Below are 15389 nucleotides of genomic sequence, written 5' to 3' on the forward strand. Positions count from 1 at the left end.
CTTGATTGTCTGCGGGGAGAGCAGGCTAAGCCCACTCTCCCCGCAGAACCCCCTCCGGCAGGTCTCACTGATCGTGAGACTTGCCTCAATGCTAGTCTCACTAGTCCCAACCACTGGCGGGTTTTGCTAACATGATGCCTAAATTATTACATCTGTGGTGGAGGAAAACAATACCAAGTAGAAGAGATCTTTTCTTAACTGACCTGGGGTTTGAATGGATGAAAGCCTGTGTAAACCCACCTCTTCGCCCAAGCTTTTTCAGCTTTTTAAATTTTTAAGTTTTAAGCTGTTTTGGCTTTCAGATTGTCTAAATTGTTTTAAGATTCTTGTGTATGCTTTAACCTGTTATTGTTAACCACCCAGAGACAAACGTTTGGGGAGGTGTGCAACTTTGACAAATAAATAGAGCGATAGATAGATAAATGCAAAGGTGACTGCAAATCACAGCAGTGCTGTGCTGCTTGTCAACAGGATGCCTAATTCATGCAGTGCTGTGTTATGTTTCAGTTATTTAGCATGGGAAAGTTGTATTACCATTTAATACATCTTATGTCAGGTTTTTATTCTGTTGCTCATGTTATAATGAGTCTTTTCATATTTAAATGTGATACTGTTTATGTGCTAGTAACACCAGTAATACTGTGGGGTGACATGTACCACAGTGCCTTCTTTGTTATTTTACTCCTTCCCATTAACAGCTTCCATTAACAGTAAATAAGGTATTGATTTTTTACTTCGTAGTTGATGTCGTGCTTAATGGAGCTGCCAGGTTTTTAAAGTTTCTGAATAACTCAAGGTACTTGCTACCTTAAGACTGGATTAATACAGTACATTTGAGGTATCTTTGGGGTACTATTTACCCTCAAAACTGTTTGTAGAAATATTGAGAAAAATGAAAACTTGGTCTATCACAAATATAGAAAAGATATTGAGGCCGTGCACATGACCAAAATATCAGCAGGGAGGGAAGGTGGTGGGGGACCTTCCTTCCTCGAGACAATCAAGAATGTCCTCTTGGGTGCACCATTGCAGGTAGGGCTGCCCTAACCTGGGGATGCTCATGTCTACAGCCTCATTGTGTGTTCAGCCTCTATGCTCCTGTCCCACACGAAACTGAAATGGCATGTTCTGGTCTAAGCATCTATATTATTATTATTATTATTATTATTATTATTATTATTATTATTATTACAACAACATTTTGTGGGGTTTCTTTGACTGTCAGCTCCGTATGTGTTCAGTTTCCCATGCAATGCAACGGGTTAGTGATACCCCAATATCTGTATTAGTAATAACTGCAATTTTAAACTATATTAAGGGCGGGGTGGATGAAACATCACAGGGCGCTTAACCTCATTAGGCTTGAGTCTGACCTGGAACATGGAATTGCAGAATACCGAAAATAAAGTTTTATGTATTTATTTCCCTCCCAAACGGAGTATGAACTATCCCAGTTCCTTTCAACGTTCGGGCAGTGTGTGATCCAGTCAGTCAAGTACATTTATTTCAATGTACTTAAGTTATTATTTCTCTATCGTATTGATGCCAATAACACATCGAGGCAATTCTCGCGATCACCGAAAAGCAGGCTAAGAGAGCCTAGCCCCCCTTTGGGCGATTGTATGCTGCAACGGGAGCCACGCAGCTCCTGGCAGCTAACCGCCCTAAATACCCCTCCCCTAAGATGAAGTTAACGGAGCGAGCTCTCCATTAACCTCCTCTTTTTGCTCATGAGTTGCCACGGCACGTGGCAACAGACGAGTAGACCCCCGACCAGCTTCCCAGGCTCGGGGGCCTCTCCAGAATGCCCTGCACGCTCATGCTGGGCATCCTGGAACTTCTAGGGGCCACGTGGCCCCTGATTCCCTGCAGCCCCTGCTAGCTCTGTGACGGAGCCCACAGTCATGTGGGCAGCCAGTCCGGCTACCTAGGGCTGTCAGCTTGATCATCTGCGGAGAGAGCGGACTAAGCCTGCAAACCTCCTCATCAACACGCTCTTTGCCCGTGCCTGCATCATATCCATAGACATCTCAGTCCAATCACTACTTTGCTATTGCGTTTCTTGAAACTGAAAACAAAATGAAGACAGACAGATTTTTAGCCTTCTAAATGAATCAGTTTTCTGAAGGGAGCTTGTAGGGCCCAGGCCCACGAGCCCCTTGCTGAACACCACTGCATCAGAGACTGAGCAGAGCCCTTAGTATCTGTTTATCTGTCTATTACAATGCTTCCTCCAAAGAACTCAAGGCTGTATACATGTTCCTTCCCCATTGTTTACTTATGCCAACCCTGTGAGATAGGCTCGGCTGAAAAAGAGTGACCAGCACTAAGATCACCCAATAAGCTTCATGTCTGAATGGGGATTTGAACCCAGACCTGCTTAGTCCAAGTCTGACAGTCTAGCCACTATGCCACACTCTCTATGAGTTTATTCTCATGACCGCGCAGAACTGGGCTAAGGGAGGCCACCCCAGCCCTGCGCAGTCGTGTGCTGCAAGGGGAGCTGAGCGGCTCCCCGCAGCAAACCTTCGAAAATATCCCTCCCTTTAAACGAGGTTAGAGGAGCGAGTGCTCTGCTAACCCTGTTCTTTTGATTGAGAGACACATTGGTGCAGCTCCAAAGCACAGTTCCGCACCGCGGCAACTCACGAAGAGACCCCCGACCGGGAGGCTCCAACAAGCTTCCTGGCCTCAGGGGTCTCCCCAGGATGCCCCACGCACTCATGCGGGGCATCCTGGGACTTCTGGGGGCTGGGTGGCCCCCAATCCCTGCCACCGCTACCGGCTCTGTGACGGAGCCAGCAATCGTGTGGCTGGTGGCTGCCCAGGGATGGCTCCCTGCTCGTGTGCAGGGAGAGCGGGCGTAGCCTGCTCTCGCCCCAAACCACCCCGAGGCACTTCACTTTGCTTGTGTGAAGCGCTTCTATATTTATCACACATAGGTTCAGTAAGCTGAAGTAAATTAGACAATTCACAATTTCTGATATCCTTATGATTTTACAAAACTGAAATGCAGCTCTTGATACTTTTGTTTGAGCAGTGTTTTCTTCCTTTACAGACACCTTAGTACTGAAAATCACTGCTACCGATGCAGATGAGCCAAACAATCTGAATTCCAAAATTGCCTACAAGATAGAGAGTCAGAATCCTGGAGGCCCATCGAAGTTTATTTTGAACACAGAGACTGGAGAACTTCACATTGCAAATATCCTTGACAGAGAGGTAAGAACAAAAACAGAACCCTCAGCGGTTTCTCATGGGGAAAGTTTGCAGCTGGAGCACTGGGGAAGTATGATGCCTTGTAACTGAAGTGTTTCCTTCCGGGAGGCCTTCTGTGTCCTCAGCAGCCAAGGCATTTATTCGGACCCTCAGAAAGGCCCAGAAGGAGAAGAGGAATCAAAGGAAGATGTCAGAGGCAGCTCGTTGCCTCTCGCCAATCCAGGCCAGCCGCAATGCGCCGCTTTGTCCCCCTCCTTGCTGGCCCCGCCCTCTGGGTGAGCCCAGCACGGATACAGCCCTGCCCTCTCCTTGCCAGCTTCACCTGCCAGGCCAGAGGCCAGCTCTAAGGCCACCCCAGTTCCCTTCCAAGTGCATGTCACTCTGCCCTTGTATGCCACTGGAGCATCTCCTGCTTCCGGTTTTGTTGGCCCGTGTCTCTTCTGGCAGGCATGCCTTCCCTTTCAGCACCAGGATTGTCCACTTTTGGTGCTGGAAGGGAGAGCACAGCTGCAGTGAGAGACAGGTCAGCAAAACTGGAGGAAGCAGTGCACACCTGACCAAGGACAGGCATGTGCCCTGAAGGGGAAGAACTGGGTTGCATCACCACTGGCCTCTTTCCCAGCAAAGAGAGGTCAGGGCCCATGTGGAGAACACAAAGGTAGTAGCAGAGATGAGGCAAGGTGGCAGCAGCAGGCAGATGGGGTGCCCACACTCACCACTTGAGGCTGGTGCCTCACCTTGCCTCATAGACGAACTGCCCCTGCTTGCTGGAGTGAGTTCCTAGTGCCACTTACCTCTGTTGCACAGGTTTGGATGCAAAAGTCTCTTCAGTGAAATAGCAAGGAAGGAGACTGTCAAAACACCCCAAACTTTTTTCATAACACACTTTTCATGTTGAAATAAAAGCTGTGTATTAGAAGTGTAGTTTATTAATGAGGGGTGATTTGTAATCTTCTTGGACAGAAGTGTGCGCTGTTAATGAGTTTAAGCCCTGCTCACTGAGCAAAGGCACATCTTTTAAAGTGGTTTGTCGTATGTATAGCTGGGGGAGAGTAATTGTCCCTGTACAACCCCAGCACAGCATCCTTTCAGTGGCTGTTGCGGGTGCTGACCATATATTTCCTTTTACATTAAACCCTTTGGGGACAGGGAACTACCTTTGTTTGTGTGTTGGTTGGTTTGTGCTTTGACCACTTTTGTTGAAAAGTTGTATATAAATATTCTTAGTGGTGGTGATCGTGGTGGTAGAAGTAGTTGTTGTTGTCCCCTGCTAAATGAGCAAAGAGGCACCTTTTAAAAAGTGGTGGTTTTCTTTATTTAGTGGAGGGAGAGCAACTGACCCTATCCATCCCCAGCACAACTTCCTTCCAATGGTTGATGGACAGCCATTTTATTTATGTTTTTATTTATATCTATGTAAACCGCTTTGGGAACTTTTGTTGAAAAGCAGTATATAAATATTTGTCGTATTCTTATAATAGGTTGTGAGTTTACAGAGCTCTTTAAACTGCTTTGAGGATTGTTTTTGTTCTCAAAATGATTGTGGTGGTGGTGATGATGATCTTTGAAATATATATATTTTTTCTTGATTTTCTTCCTTCCTTCCATCAACTTTCATTTAGGAGCATGGTAGCTACTCTCTGCTTGTGAAAGCCACAGACAGGAATGGAGGTCCGGATGGAATCTCTTCTGAATGTTTTTGTGAAGTTACTGTCCAAGATGTGAATGATAACTTTCCAACTCTTTCACAGAGCTCGGTAAGCTTTATTGACCAAAGCATAGTCACAAACCATCCATTCTGCTTTCCATCATAACTCTCTGGTGGCAGGCACTCCTGGGAAGGTGGGTAGATTTATGCCCTTAGAAGCCCAAGGAGAAATGGAAGCAGTCTAGATTATCAGCCCACAGCCCTATTGAGACATTCAGTTGTACGGGCATTCAGATGTCTGTGTAATTATACATGTTTTTGTATGAATGACTATCCCTCCTTTCTTTTTAAAACTGAACCTGGGTAGAATGCAGGATACAGACAGGAAGTGTACTGCTGTACCTGCATTCACTATAACACGTGAATACAGAATAGCATGCTGTACACTCCTGGTACATATTTTGAACTTAATGTGTGAATGGGACTATCATTTCTCCTTTTCCTTTTAAAAAAATTAGTAGCCAGAAACTGAAAGCAACATTCAATCTGTATTTAACTGAAAATGGCAATTTAATAATGTTGTGTAACCCTAGCGATGTATATGAGAATCAAAATAGGTAACTTGGCAAGTTTTTAGATCAACTTCTGTAATGAATCTTTTAGATCTTTTTCCAGGTTTCTTCACACAATATTGTTTTTAGGTGTGCACTTCTAAGTTTTGGGATGTTTTACAAAAACAGGAACTTGTGACAAAGATCTGTTTGAAACCATAGGATCCATACAGATTCATTTGTAAAGACTGGGATTGGCTGCAGCTCCCTATTGAACATATACAGAGGCTAGTCACACGATGGGACGAAATCGGGCTAGCGGAGGCTAGCCTGATTTCATCCCGTTGTGAGAACCACTGGGCTCACCTGCGAGCCCAGTGGTTCCTAAGCAGGTCACCCGCTTATGTAGCCCTCCCCTAAGCCCGGGTTAGCAGAGCGAGCGTTCCGCTAACCCGGGCTTCCTGATTGTGAGTTGCCGTGGAGCAGCTCCATGCTGTGGCTATTCATGAGTAGACCCCCCGGCCGGGAGGCTCAAAAGCAGCCTCCCAGCTCGGGGGTCTCTGCAGCATGCCCTGCGTGCTTGCGCAGGGCATGCTGGAGCTTCCGGGGGCCACGTGGCCCCTGAACTCCCCAGCCCCGGCTGGCTATGTGACGGAGCCAGCAATTGTGTGGGCGGCTGCTGCAGCCGCCCAGAGCAGACTGGCTGGTTGTCTGCTGGGAGAGTGGGCTAAGCCTGCTCTCCCCACTCACCCTCCCCAGGCAGGTCTCTTTGATCATGAGACCCGCCTCACTGAGTGGCAAAACTGAATTGATTGCTATGTAATGGGTGGCATGACTCTCAAATGGTGGTAAATGGTACAGATATGAGGATAATATATGCAGATGCTTTATACTGAATTAGGCCATTCGTCTTAGCAGCTTGTAGTGCTGTCTACTCTGACTATCTGCACCTCTCTGCACCTCTTGTGCATGCACGCTACCACTGCATCATGGAGTCTCTCAATTGTGAGGCGGTGTTGTCTTTGCACAAGCTCCAAGCAGCACATATATGAACATGTGAAGGCGTCATATATTGAAACAGACCATAGGTCCGTCTAGCTCAGTCTTATGTACTCTGACTGGCACCAGTTCCTTGGGGTTTCAGATGGGGATCTTTGGAGATATTGAATCTGAACCTGGGGCTTTCTGCATGCAACACATGTGGTCTATCACTGAGCTATAGCCCTTCCCTTGATATTGTCTCTATTTAATGGATCAGAGCTGAGGAAGATATCCAGGCTGCCATTTCCAGTTCTTTTAGGGCAAAGGGTGATATAAATCAAGCTGAGAAAAACACCTGAAAGCGCTTTTGCTTTTGCAAATTTCATTCAGGTTTGCTGCATTCCTGAGAGTTAAGTTGAGTTTGAATATTTATTTTCTGCTTTTCAAGGAAAAAATATTTTTGAAACAATTTGTATAGCAAAAGGAATGAGAAGATGATTCCTTGACCCAAAGCGGCTCGGAATTAAAAAATGGGGAGAATCATCAAAATATCACAAGCTGCTCCCTGCAACAGAAAACCCTAGCATGTCAGTGCAGGATTACTCTAGATGTCAGCCACTGGTTCTAAATGCAGTCTGTAGCTGAGCTTAAACATAATTTTTAATGTTCTCTGAAACATAGGAAGGTGCCTTATATTGAGTGAGACCACTGGTTCATCTAGCTCAGTATTCCCTACACAAACTGGCAGCGGCTTCTCCAAGGTTGCAAGCAGGAGTCTCTCTTAGTCCTATCTTGGAGATGCCAGGGAGAGAACTTGGACCCTTCTGCATGTAAACATGCAGGTGCTCTTCCAAGAGTGGCCTCGTCCCCTAAGAGGAAGATCTTACAGTGCTCACATGTGGCCTCTGTGTGTGCATGTGTGAGCACTCCCCCACTGCATCTCTTCAGGGCTTGTGTGATTAGACAATATTAATTTTAAAATCCCTGAACAATATACTCCTATAGCTGAGCCATGCACTTCGACCATTTTACATACCCCATCAAATTGATGTACGGATGGTTTTGCCCATGCTAACTGGGCAAAGGGGCACCTTTTAAAGTGGTGGCTCTCTTATATTTAGCGGGGACAGTGTAGTTCTCAATTCAGCCCAACATAGTGCCCCCTTAATGGCTATTGCCAGGGTCTCCTTTGTTAGCCTACTTTCCAGTAGGCTTATAAGATCACCCGGCATTCTATGTGTATGTGTGTCCCCCTATCAACCTCGGAATGCCTGGACCAGTATGAACCAAATTGGGTACAGTTGTAGGGAAACATACGGATACAATGGCATAGTTTGTCATTACATCATCCACCCTGATTCAAGATGGCAGACACATAAACGTTTGAGGTGCAAGTGGGCTAACTTTTGAAATGCCTGGACCAATATGAACCAAATCAGGTACAGTTGTAGGGAGGGACACATAGGGATGCCCCAATGGCATAGTTTGTGATGATGTCATTCACCCCAATTCAAGGGGGCAGACATGAACATTTGAGGAACAATTGGGCTAACATAAGAACATAAGAACAGCCCTGCTGGATCAGACCCAAGGCCCATCTAGTCCAGCATCCTGTTTCGCATAGTGGCCCACCAGATGCCACTGGAAGCCACAGGCAGGAGTTGAGGGCATGCCCTCTCTCCTGCTGTTACTGCTCTGCAACTGGTACTCAGAGGCATCCTGCCTTTGAGGCTGGAGGTGGCCTATAGCCCTCCAACTAGTAGCTGTTGATTGACCTCTCCTCCATGAAGTTATTCAAACCCCTCTTAAAGCTATCCAGGTTGTTAGCTGCCACCACATCTCGTGGCAGAGAATTCCACAAGTTGATTGTGCGTTGTGTGAAAATGTACTTCCGTTTGTTGGTCCTAGATTTCCTGGCAATCAATTTCATGGGATGACCCCTGGTTCTAGTGTTATGTGAGAAGGAGAAGAATTTCTCTCTATCCACTTTCTCCACACCATGCATGATTTTATAGACCTCTATCATGTCTCCCCGCAGTTGTCTTTTTTCTAAACTAAAAAGCCCCAGGTGTTGTAGCCTTGCCTCATAAAAAAGGTGCTCTAGGTCCCTGATCATCTTGGTTGCCCACTTCTGCACCTTTTCCAGTTCTACAATGTCCCTTTTTAGATGTGGTGACCAGAATTGTACGCAGAACTCCTGGTATGGCCGCACCATAGTTTTGTATAAGGGCATTATAATATTAGCCATTTTATTTTCAATCCCCTTCCTAATGATCCCTAGCATGGAATTGGCCTTTTTCACAGCTGCCTCACATTGAGTCAGCCCTTTCAATGAGCTGTCCACCATGACCCCTTGTGGACTGTCTAACCAATTTGAATCAAATTAAGTACATTTGTAGTGAGTGACACACAGGGACACCTCAATGGTGTAGTTTGTGATGATGTCATCCACCCTGATTCAAGATGGTGGATTCATAAACATTTGAGGCCCAAGTGGACTAACGTGTGAGCCACTTAACTAATTTGAACCAAATTTGCTACAGCTGTAGGCACACATTGGGACACCTAAATGTTTGTTATTATGTCATCCACCCCAATTCAAGATGGTAGACACGTAAACTTTTGAGGTGCAAGTAGGCTAACTTGTGAACTGCCTAACCGATTTCAACCAGCTTCAGCTGTAGGGACACATATGGATGCCAAAATGGCGTCGTTTGTGATGATGTCATCTACCCCGATCCAAGATGGCAGACGTGTGAACTTTTGAGGCACAAGTGCGTTAACATGAAGACTGTCTAACTGATTTGAACCAAATTAGGTACAGTTGTAGTGAGTGACACACAGGGACACCTCAATGGTGTAGTTTATAATGATGTCATCCATCCCGGTCCAAGATGGCAGATGAGTGAACATTTGAGGCACAAGAGGTCTAACTTGTGGACCTCGATTTGCACCAAATTTAGTCCAGTTGTAGAGAAAGTGAAAAGAAAGTAGGCAGATTAGTTCTTACTAGTACAACATGTTTCTTTTTCTTTTTTTCTTTTTTTTTAATTTAAAGAAATATTAAAGGACAACCAGAAACAGAAACAAAGAAGAAAATGAGGGTTTAAAAAAAAACAAAAACCCACATGTGACATCTCATGGTTATCTAATACATCAACTTGGAGTCTACTCCCCCATCTTGTCTCATCCTAACATTTTGTTCTAACGTGTTTCTTTTTAGAATGTGAGCCCTTTTGGGACTGAGAACCAGCTTTTGTAATGTAAACTGCTCTGAGAACTTTTTTTGGTAAAAAATGGTATGGTATTTGGACCATGTGCAGAGTGTCACTTTGGGCACACATACACACACACCAAGTGATTAAGGAATGGCATGTTGAGGGGATGCTGTGTGAGCTCAGAATGCACTCTTGACTTTTTCACTTGTAGTAAGCCAGGCAATGATATCTTCCAAGCCAGCCCAATGTGCTTTGAATTACAACTTTTTTTCAAGTCTGTTACAGAACTTTTAAACCAGGAACTTCACTTGCTGTTTGAAAAATAGTTTGTCTCAGCTTGCCTAGGATGGCCATGCATTTTTGTGCACTATTGAATCAATAATTGTGACCGCAGCAGCTGTACCCAAACAGGTGACAGAGCAGATCCTTGAGTGTTTGTAATTAGTTAGTATGCATTGTGGAAGAAGTTTTGTGATGATTATAACTTATGGGAATACCCTATATGTCTCAGCTTCAACAGCAATTTTCTTTCTTTTATAGTATTCAGTAAGCATTTCAGAAAATTCACTCAGTCAAGATCTGATGAGGATACAGGTTTTTGATGCAGATCAAGAATATACAGATAATTGGTATGCACAATTCTACTTCATAAGTGGGAATGAGAACAACCACTTTGAAATAATAACAGACCAAACAACTAATGAGGGTATTCTGAGAGTTGTGAAGGTAAGAATTTAAAGCTTTATTTCACTGTCATTGCAAGCAACAATCAGAATTTGATTCCCTGACTATGTGTTGAAACCAAACAATCTTCACGGTATGCTCGCCTTGACCTGAATGAATGAATGAAGACTTTCATAGCTGTAGGTCCTAAACAAAAGCTGCAAAAAAGGGTATTATAGATTGCTGCCAACATTCTCAGCTGCCCCATTTGTCACCTTTAAAAAAAAAAAAAAGCACAGCTCTCTCTGCAAAACCTTTCACTATGAAATTTCATAACTTATCTCCACATTTAGCACCATGGGTAATAGCCTGTTCTCCATGCATTCATCACAAAATCTTAGCTCAAGCAATTCCTTAATTATTGAATAAGGTTACTTTGTGTTAAGTGAAGAGGTCCTTTCTTCTTTTTTGTTTTTGTTTTCCTTTCAGTTTCATCGCATTCAACTTTTCTGAAAGAATATTGTTTTTCAAGCAACAGCTGATTTTCATACAAGATATTTTAAATGAACATCTTCTTTAAAATGTATTTCTAATTAGTTATCAATGCTTGGATGTGGAAAGTCTGCCTGTGTGTGTTGGTATATATGGAATATGTATCCATGTTTTTTCCCCCTTTAGGAAATTGATTATGAACAATTCTCAAGCATACCTTTGAGCATTGGTGTTCGAAACATAGCTCCTTTCCACTATTCAGTGGCTTCTCAGTATCAAGCTCATGGTACCCCAATAATGGTAACTGTAATCAATGTTAATGAAGGACCAGCATTTAGTCCATCTACAATAACTGTCACTGCATCAGAGGGCTTAACAAATGAAAATATACTTACTTACAAAGTTGGAACATTTGAAGCCGTTGACCAGGATACAGGGACAGTTGCTACTAATGTCCGGTAAGACAGTTTTTTATTTCCACTGGGTCTTCCTTGGGCTGAGCCCATGCATCCAATCTGATCAAAATGGGCACATTGAGAAGAGGAAGACCAGATAGTTTGCATGCAGAAAGAAGCTCTCTCTGAAAAACTGGCTTTTCAAATGTGTGTTAAATCTGTTTTTTCAAAAACAAATTGAGGCTTTTTATGGTTGATTATTAAAGAAATAGATTTATAATTTTGCATTTAACACCACCTTCAATGCTTTCCAGATGACTGGGCACAAAGAATCCACAAGTGGTATTCATCTGTTATGGGGGATTCAGATGCCTTCCCTTGAGGCCTCTCTTGTAGGCCTATTTCATTTTTCTAGCATTAATACTACAGTATTAGTAGTATTAGACACTGCCAGTCTGCATAGACAATACTGAGCTAGATGGACCAATGGTCTGACTTGGTATAAGCCAGCTTCCTATGTACCTCTTTATGCATAGGAATGCTCATGTCACCTTTTAAAATAATAACAGATCATCAACAAAGCTGCCTACTCCATCAGGAAAAATGCTGTGCAATATCATACTCTATACTGGAGTTCTTTAAAAAAAATGACCCACATTATGCACAACAGAAGGTCAAGAGAAGAAGGTGCATTCACACAGAGCCTCCAATGTCCCTGCAATGAAGACTTCTCAAATGGGCATGGAAGGAGAAGGGAACAATTTTTGCTTCTTTACCCTCACTGCAAAAGACCTTTCTGCTTCAAAAAGTAAGTCTGAAGATAGATATTTTGCAGTGAGGGGAGAGAAGCAAACATCACACACACACACCCTCATCTTTTGTGCCTGCTTAGATGTGCAAGAAGCCTTCACTGCAAGGACACTGAAGGCTCTTTGCAAATACACAGCCCTTCTCCCATGGAACTTCTCCTGCACTTTGCATTTCCCCTAACTTAAAAAAAGAAGAAGATGATGAACTGTCTCCCACAGCACATTTTTCATTGTGAATGATACAGTGGGCAGCATCCAGACTTACATCCGCTCAGGGAAGTACATTCCTCTACTGCTAAGTGGATGGAGCAACCCCAGTTCTCCTCTTGTTTACAGCCAGTTCTAGTGAGTTTCACACTCACAAGGGGAATTGTTGAATCAGCAAAGGCTGGTGCCAACTGTAGGAGTGATACAGCCAGCAAGAGCCCGACCCTTCTTGGATCTTAAGATCAGCCCTGCTCTGGCAGAGCTGCCTTAGCTGGCCTGCCTCCTTCTGAATAAGCCCATCAGGACAGAATCCCTGAGCAGCCAGGGGAGCAATCTGCCTTCAGAGCCGGAACTCGGCCCTAGCATAGCATCACCTCTATTTCTGGAGTCTTGTATGTGAAGGAGGAAGGTGCTAAAGATGGGCCAGTAATCTCACTGGGGGAAGGGCCAGCTGCTCTGAGCTCCAAAGCTCCTCCAGGGTGACCAGAATTGACTGTACTAGGCCTGAGGGATCTGGAGGGCTGCTGCTGGGATCAGGGATACAGGCTGGGGAGAGCTCACTCTTCTCTGCTGAAATGGTGTCCTTCAGGTTGGAGGCCAGGTCAACCCTGACACCTCTTCAACCCCCTTTCTGCCCACAAAATATGTCCCTGAGAGCTAGAGCACCCCATAGAGACATATTTTCAGGGGGCACATTAGCAGAGGGGGGACAAATCAGCAAACATTTCCCCTTCTCCCTTGTATGAGGGTAGCCTTGCCATGACCCTGGAATTTAAGGTAGCCCCCAGGTTTTGGCTCCTCCACCCGGCTGCTAAATTCCACCCGTATTTATCCAGATTTCAAATGTGCCACTTGGTCTGCCTTGATTTTACTCTGGATCCAATCACCTGGGAGGGAAGAGAAGGAGAGGAAAGAAAGGAAGGCTCTGCAGCTTTGCCTCCTGCCATTGGCTCCACAGTTTCTCCACAGTCATTGGTTTGTTTTATTGTTATAAATCACTCAGAGACTTGGGTAGTGGCAGGCAGAATACAAATCTGTCAAATAAATAAATAAATAATGCAAATTAGTTGCTGCATAATTTGCATAATATTTGGGAAGCTTGAATATGGCAACCCTATGTAAGGGGAACGTGTTTACCCAAGCTTAGAAGAGGCCCATGTGCAAGAATATTCCCCTCCCCCCATTTTTTGTATTGTCTCCTTACATCCGTTCTGCCTCCTCCTTTTGCTGTAACATGGAGAGCTTCCATGTTGGGCCCAAGGCCTTGCAAAAGTAAGGCCTGTAATAGAGAGGAGTCATTTGCTAAGTGAAGCTTGCTGTTACTGCAGCAGGAGGAGATAGAATGAAAGGAGACCACACAGAATACAGTGGCACCCCTAACAACAGGGATTGTGATCAGACAAGCTCATGCCTGTGGCCAGGTCTTTTGTTTGCATGGCTAGAAACTCCGTGGCCCCTATGCACACAATTCACTTGAAGACTGCTTCTCTGCTGACTCTCTGTGTGTGTATGTATATGCCTCCACTAAGTGGGCAAAGAGGCATGTTTTAAAATGTTGGCACTCTTATATTTAACAAGGGGATAGTAACTGTCCTTATTAATTCATGCCTTTTTAAAGACTGCAAGCCCCTATGGGATGGGGAACCATCTTTTCATTCTTTTTGCTTTGTGAACCACTTTGTGAACTTTTACTTGTGCTCTCAACTTCCCTGAATGGTGAGAAGCTCCAGGGATGCAGCACTACCTAAATTCTAGCTTCCTTTAGAGGAGAAATCACTGGAGGCTTACAGTGTCATAATATTTTGTTTATTTGCAAATATACAAGATGAATATTAGATGGTTTCAAGTTCTCTCCCTGGCTTCTCCAAGATAGGGCTGAGACAGACTCCTGTCTGCAACCTTGGAGAAGCCACTGTCAGTCTATGAAGACAATACTGAGCTAGATAGACCAATGGTCTGACTCTGTATATGGCAGCTTCCTGTGTTCCTATGGAATTGAAATAGCAGGGCACTCCTACAAACAGCAATAGGTTACATCAGATCCCCAGAGAAAAAATCCTGCACCCTAAGATGCTTCTGCGTTCTACTCTTTCAACTTCCTTTCCAATCTCTGTCTTGCATTTGTCCTTTTTGTTCTTTCTTTACACTACAATATTGTTCTATTTTTTACACTTTTTACCACTTTTCCATTAGATGAAGGTGGATGATGATGATAAATAATAATAAATAAACTTTATTTGGGCCACTTTACAAGACCCCTGGTGGTTTCCCCTTCCAGAGTGATCTTTCAACCATTAGCTCACCTTAAGAAGCATAATCTGGATTACCAGCCAGCAATCTGCCTAACAAACGATTAGGTTAGCTAGCATTCAACATAATAACTTTAGTCCTATTACAATATATTCATATAAATAAACAGGCACCTCAATTATAATGCTTAGGGCTTGTTCAGATGTTACAAGAAAGACAACAAAACATGTTAGTCTACTTCCCCAATTCTGTTGTGACACGAAAAGTGGAGAGTAATGACTGGCACAAACAGTGAGATCAGTGAGGTAAATGGCATTTTGCAGCAGAAGTGGAGAATGCAGATGTTCAGATTCTGTTCTCTATGCTTCTTGTAACATAAACTTAACTAACTCTATCATCTTTGTGCTACCTGTCATATTAGACAGCCATGCCAATGCTCTGGAGCATGCATGTATTTTAGCATTTTATAATTACTAATTGATTTCTCTTAATCAAATACAGCTATATGATGGGACGTGATCCAGCTGCCTGGTTTCAAATCAACCCCAAAACTTCTGTCATCACTTTTAAAAAAGTGATTGATCGTGAGTCAATCTATGTAGTCGATGGGAAATACACAGCAGAAATTCTAGCTATTACTACAGGTAAGAAAATTGCTTTTAAAAAACTTTCCATTGTTTATTAAGGTTTTATTAAGGTTTCAGTGAGATGATGCAGAATGGGAAAGTGGGCTGCATGTGTTTAAACAACAACAAAAAGAGCATTTCTGCAGCAAAAGGGTTTGACTGGTGATAGGGTGTTTGGCCAAGATGACAACTAGCTAGCAGCACTATTCACAGGGTCCTGCCTTGAAATTGGACTTCTCTTCATTGGAGCTGAAATTCTCAAGCAGAAACTACAGAAAGCTTAACCATGACAAATAAAAGCAAGAAGAGGAAAAAATAGGAACAACCCAA

At 43.8% G+C, this 15389-nt stretch overlaps 1 protein-coding gene across 2 annotated transcripts in view; it reads left to right on the forward strand.

The window, feature by feature from the left end:
- The window catches only part of LOC128353022 (desmoglein-1-alpha-like), a 57587-nt gene that overhangs the window by 20438 nt on the left and 21760 nt on the right, over positions 1-15389 (forward strand). For both annotated transcript variants that reach the window (XM_053313674.1, XM_053313673.1), the window contains 5 exons: positions 3059-3222; positions 4842-4976; positions 10158-10343; positions 10959-11230; positions 14935-15077. In XM_053313674.1, coding sequence (XP_053169649.1) covers positions 3059-3222; positions 4842-4976; positions 10158-10343; positions 10959-11230; positions 14935-15077 — 900 coding nt within the window. The remainder of the gene's footprint in view (positions 1-3058; positions 3223-4841; positions 4977-10157; positions 10344-10958; positions 11231-14934; positions 15078-15389) is intronic.

Source organism: Hemicordylus capensis, chromosome 4 (genome assembly GCF_027244095.1).
Source record: "Hemicordylus capensis ecotype Gifberg chromosome 4, rHemCap1.1.pri, whole genome shotgun sequence".
NCBI lineage: Eukaryota > Metazoa > Chordata > Lepidosauria > Squamata > Cordylidae > Hemicordylus > Hemicordylus capensis.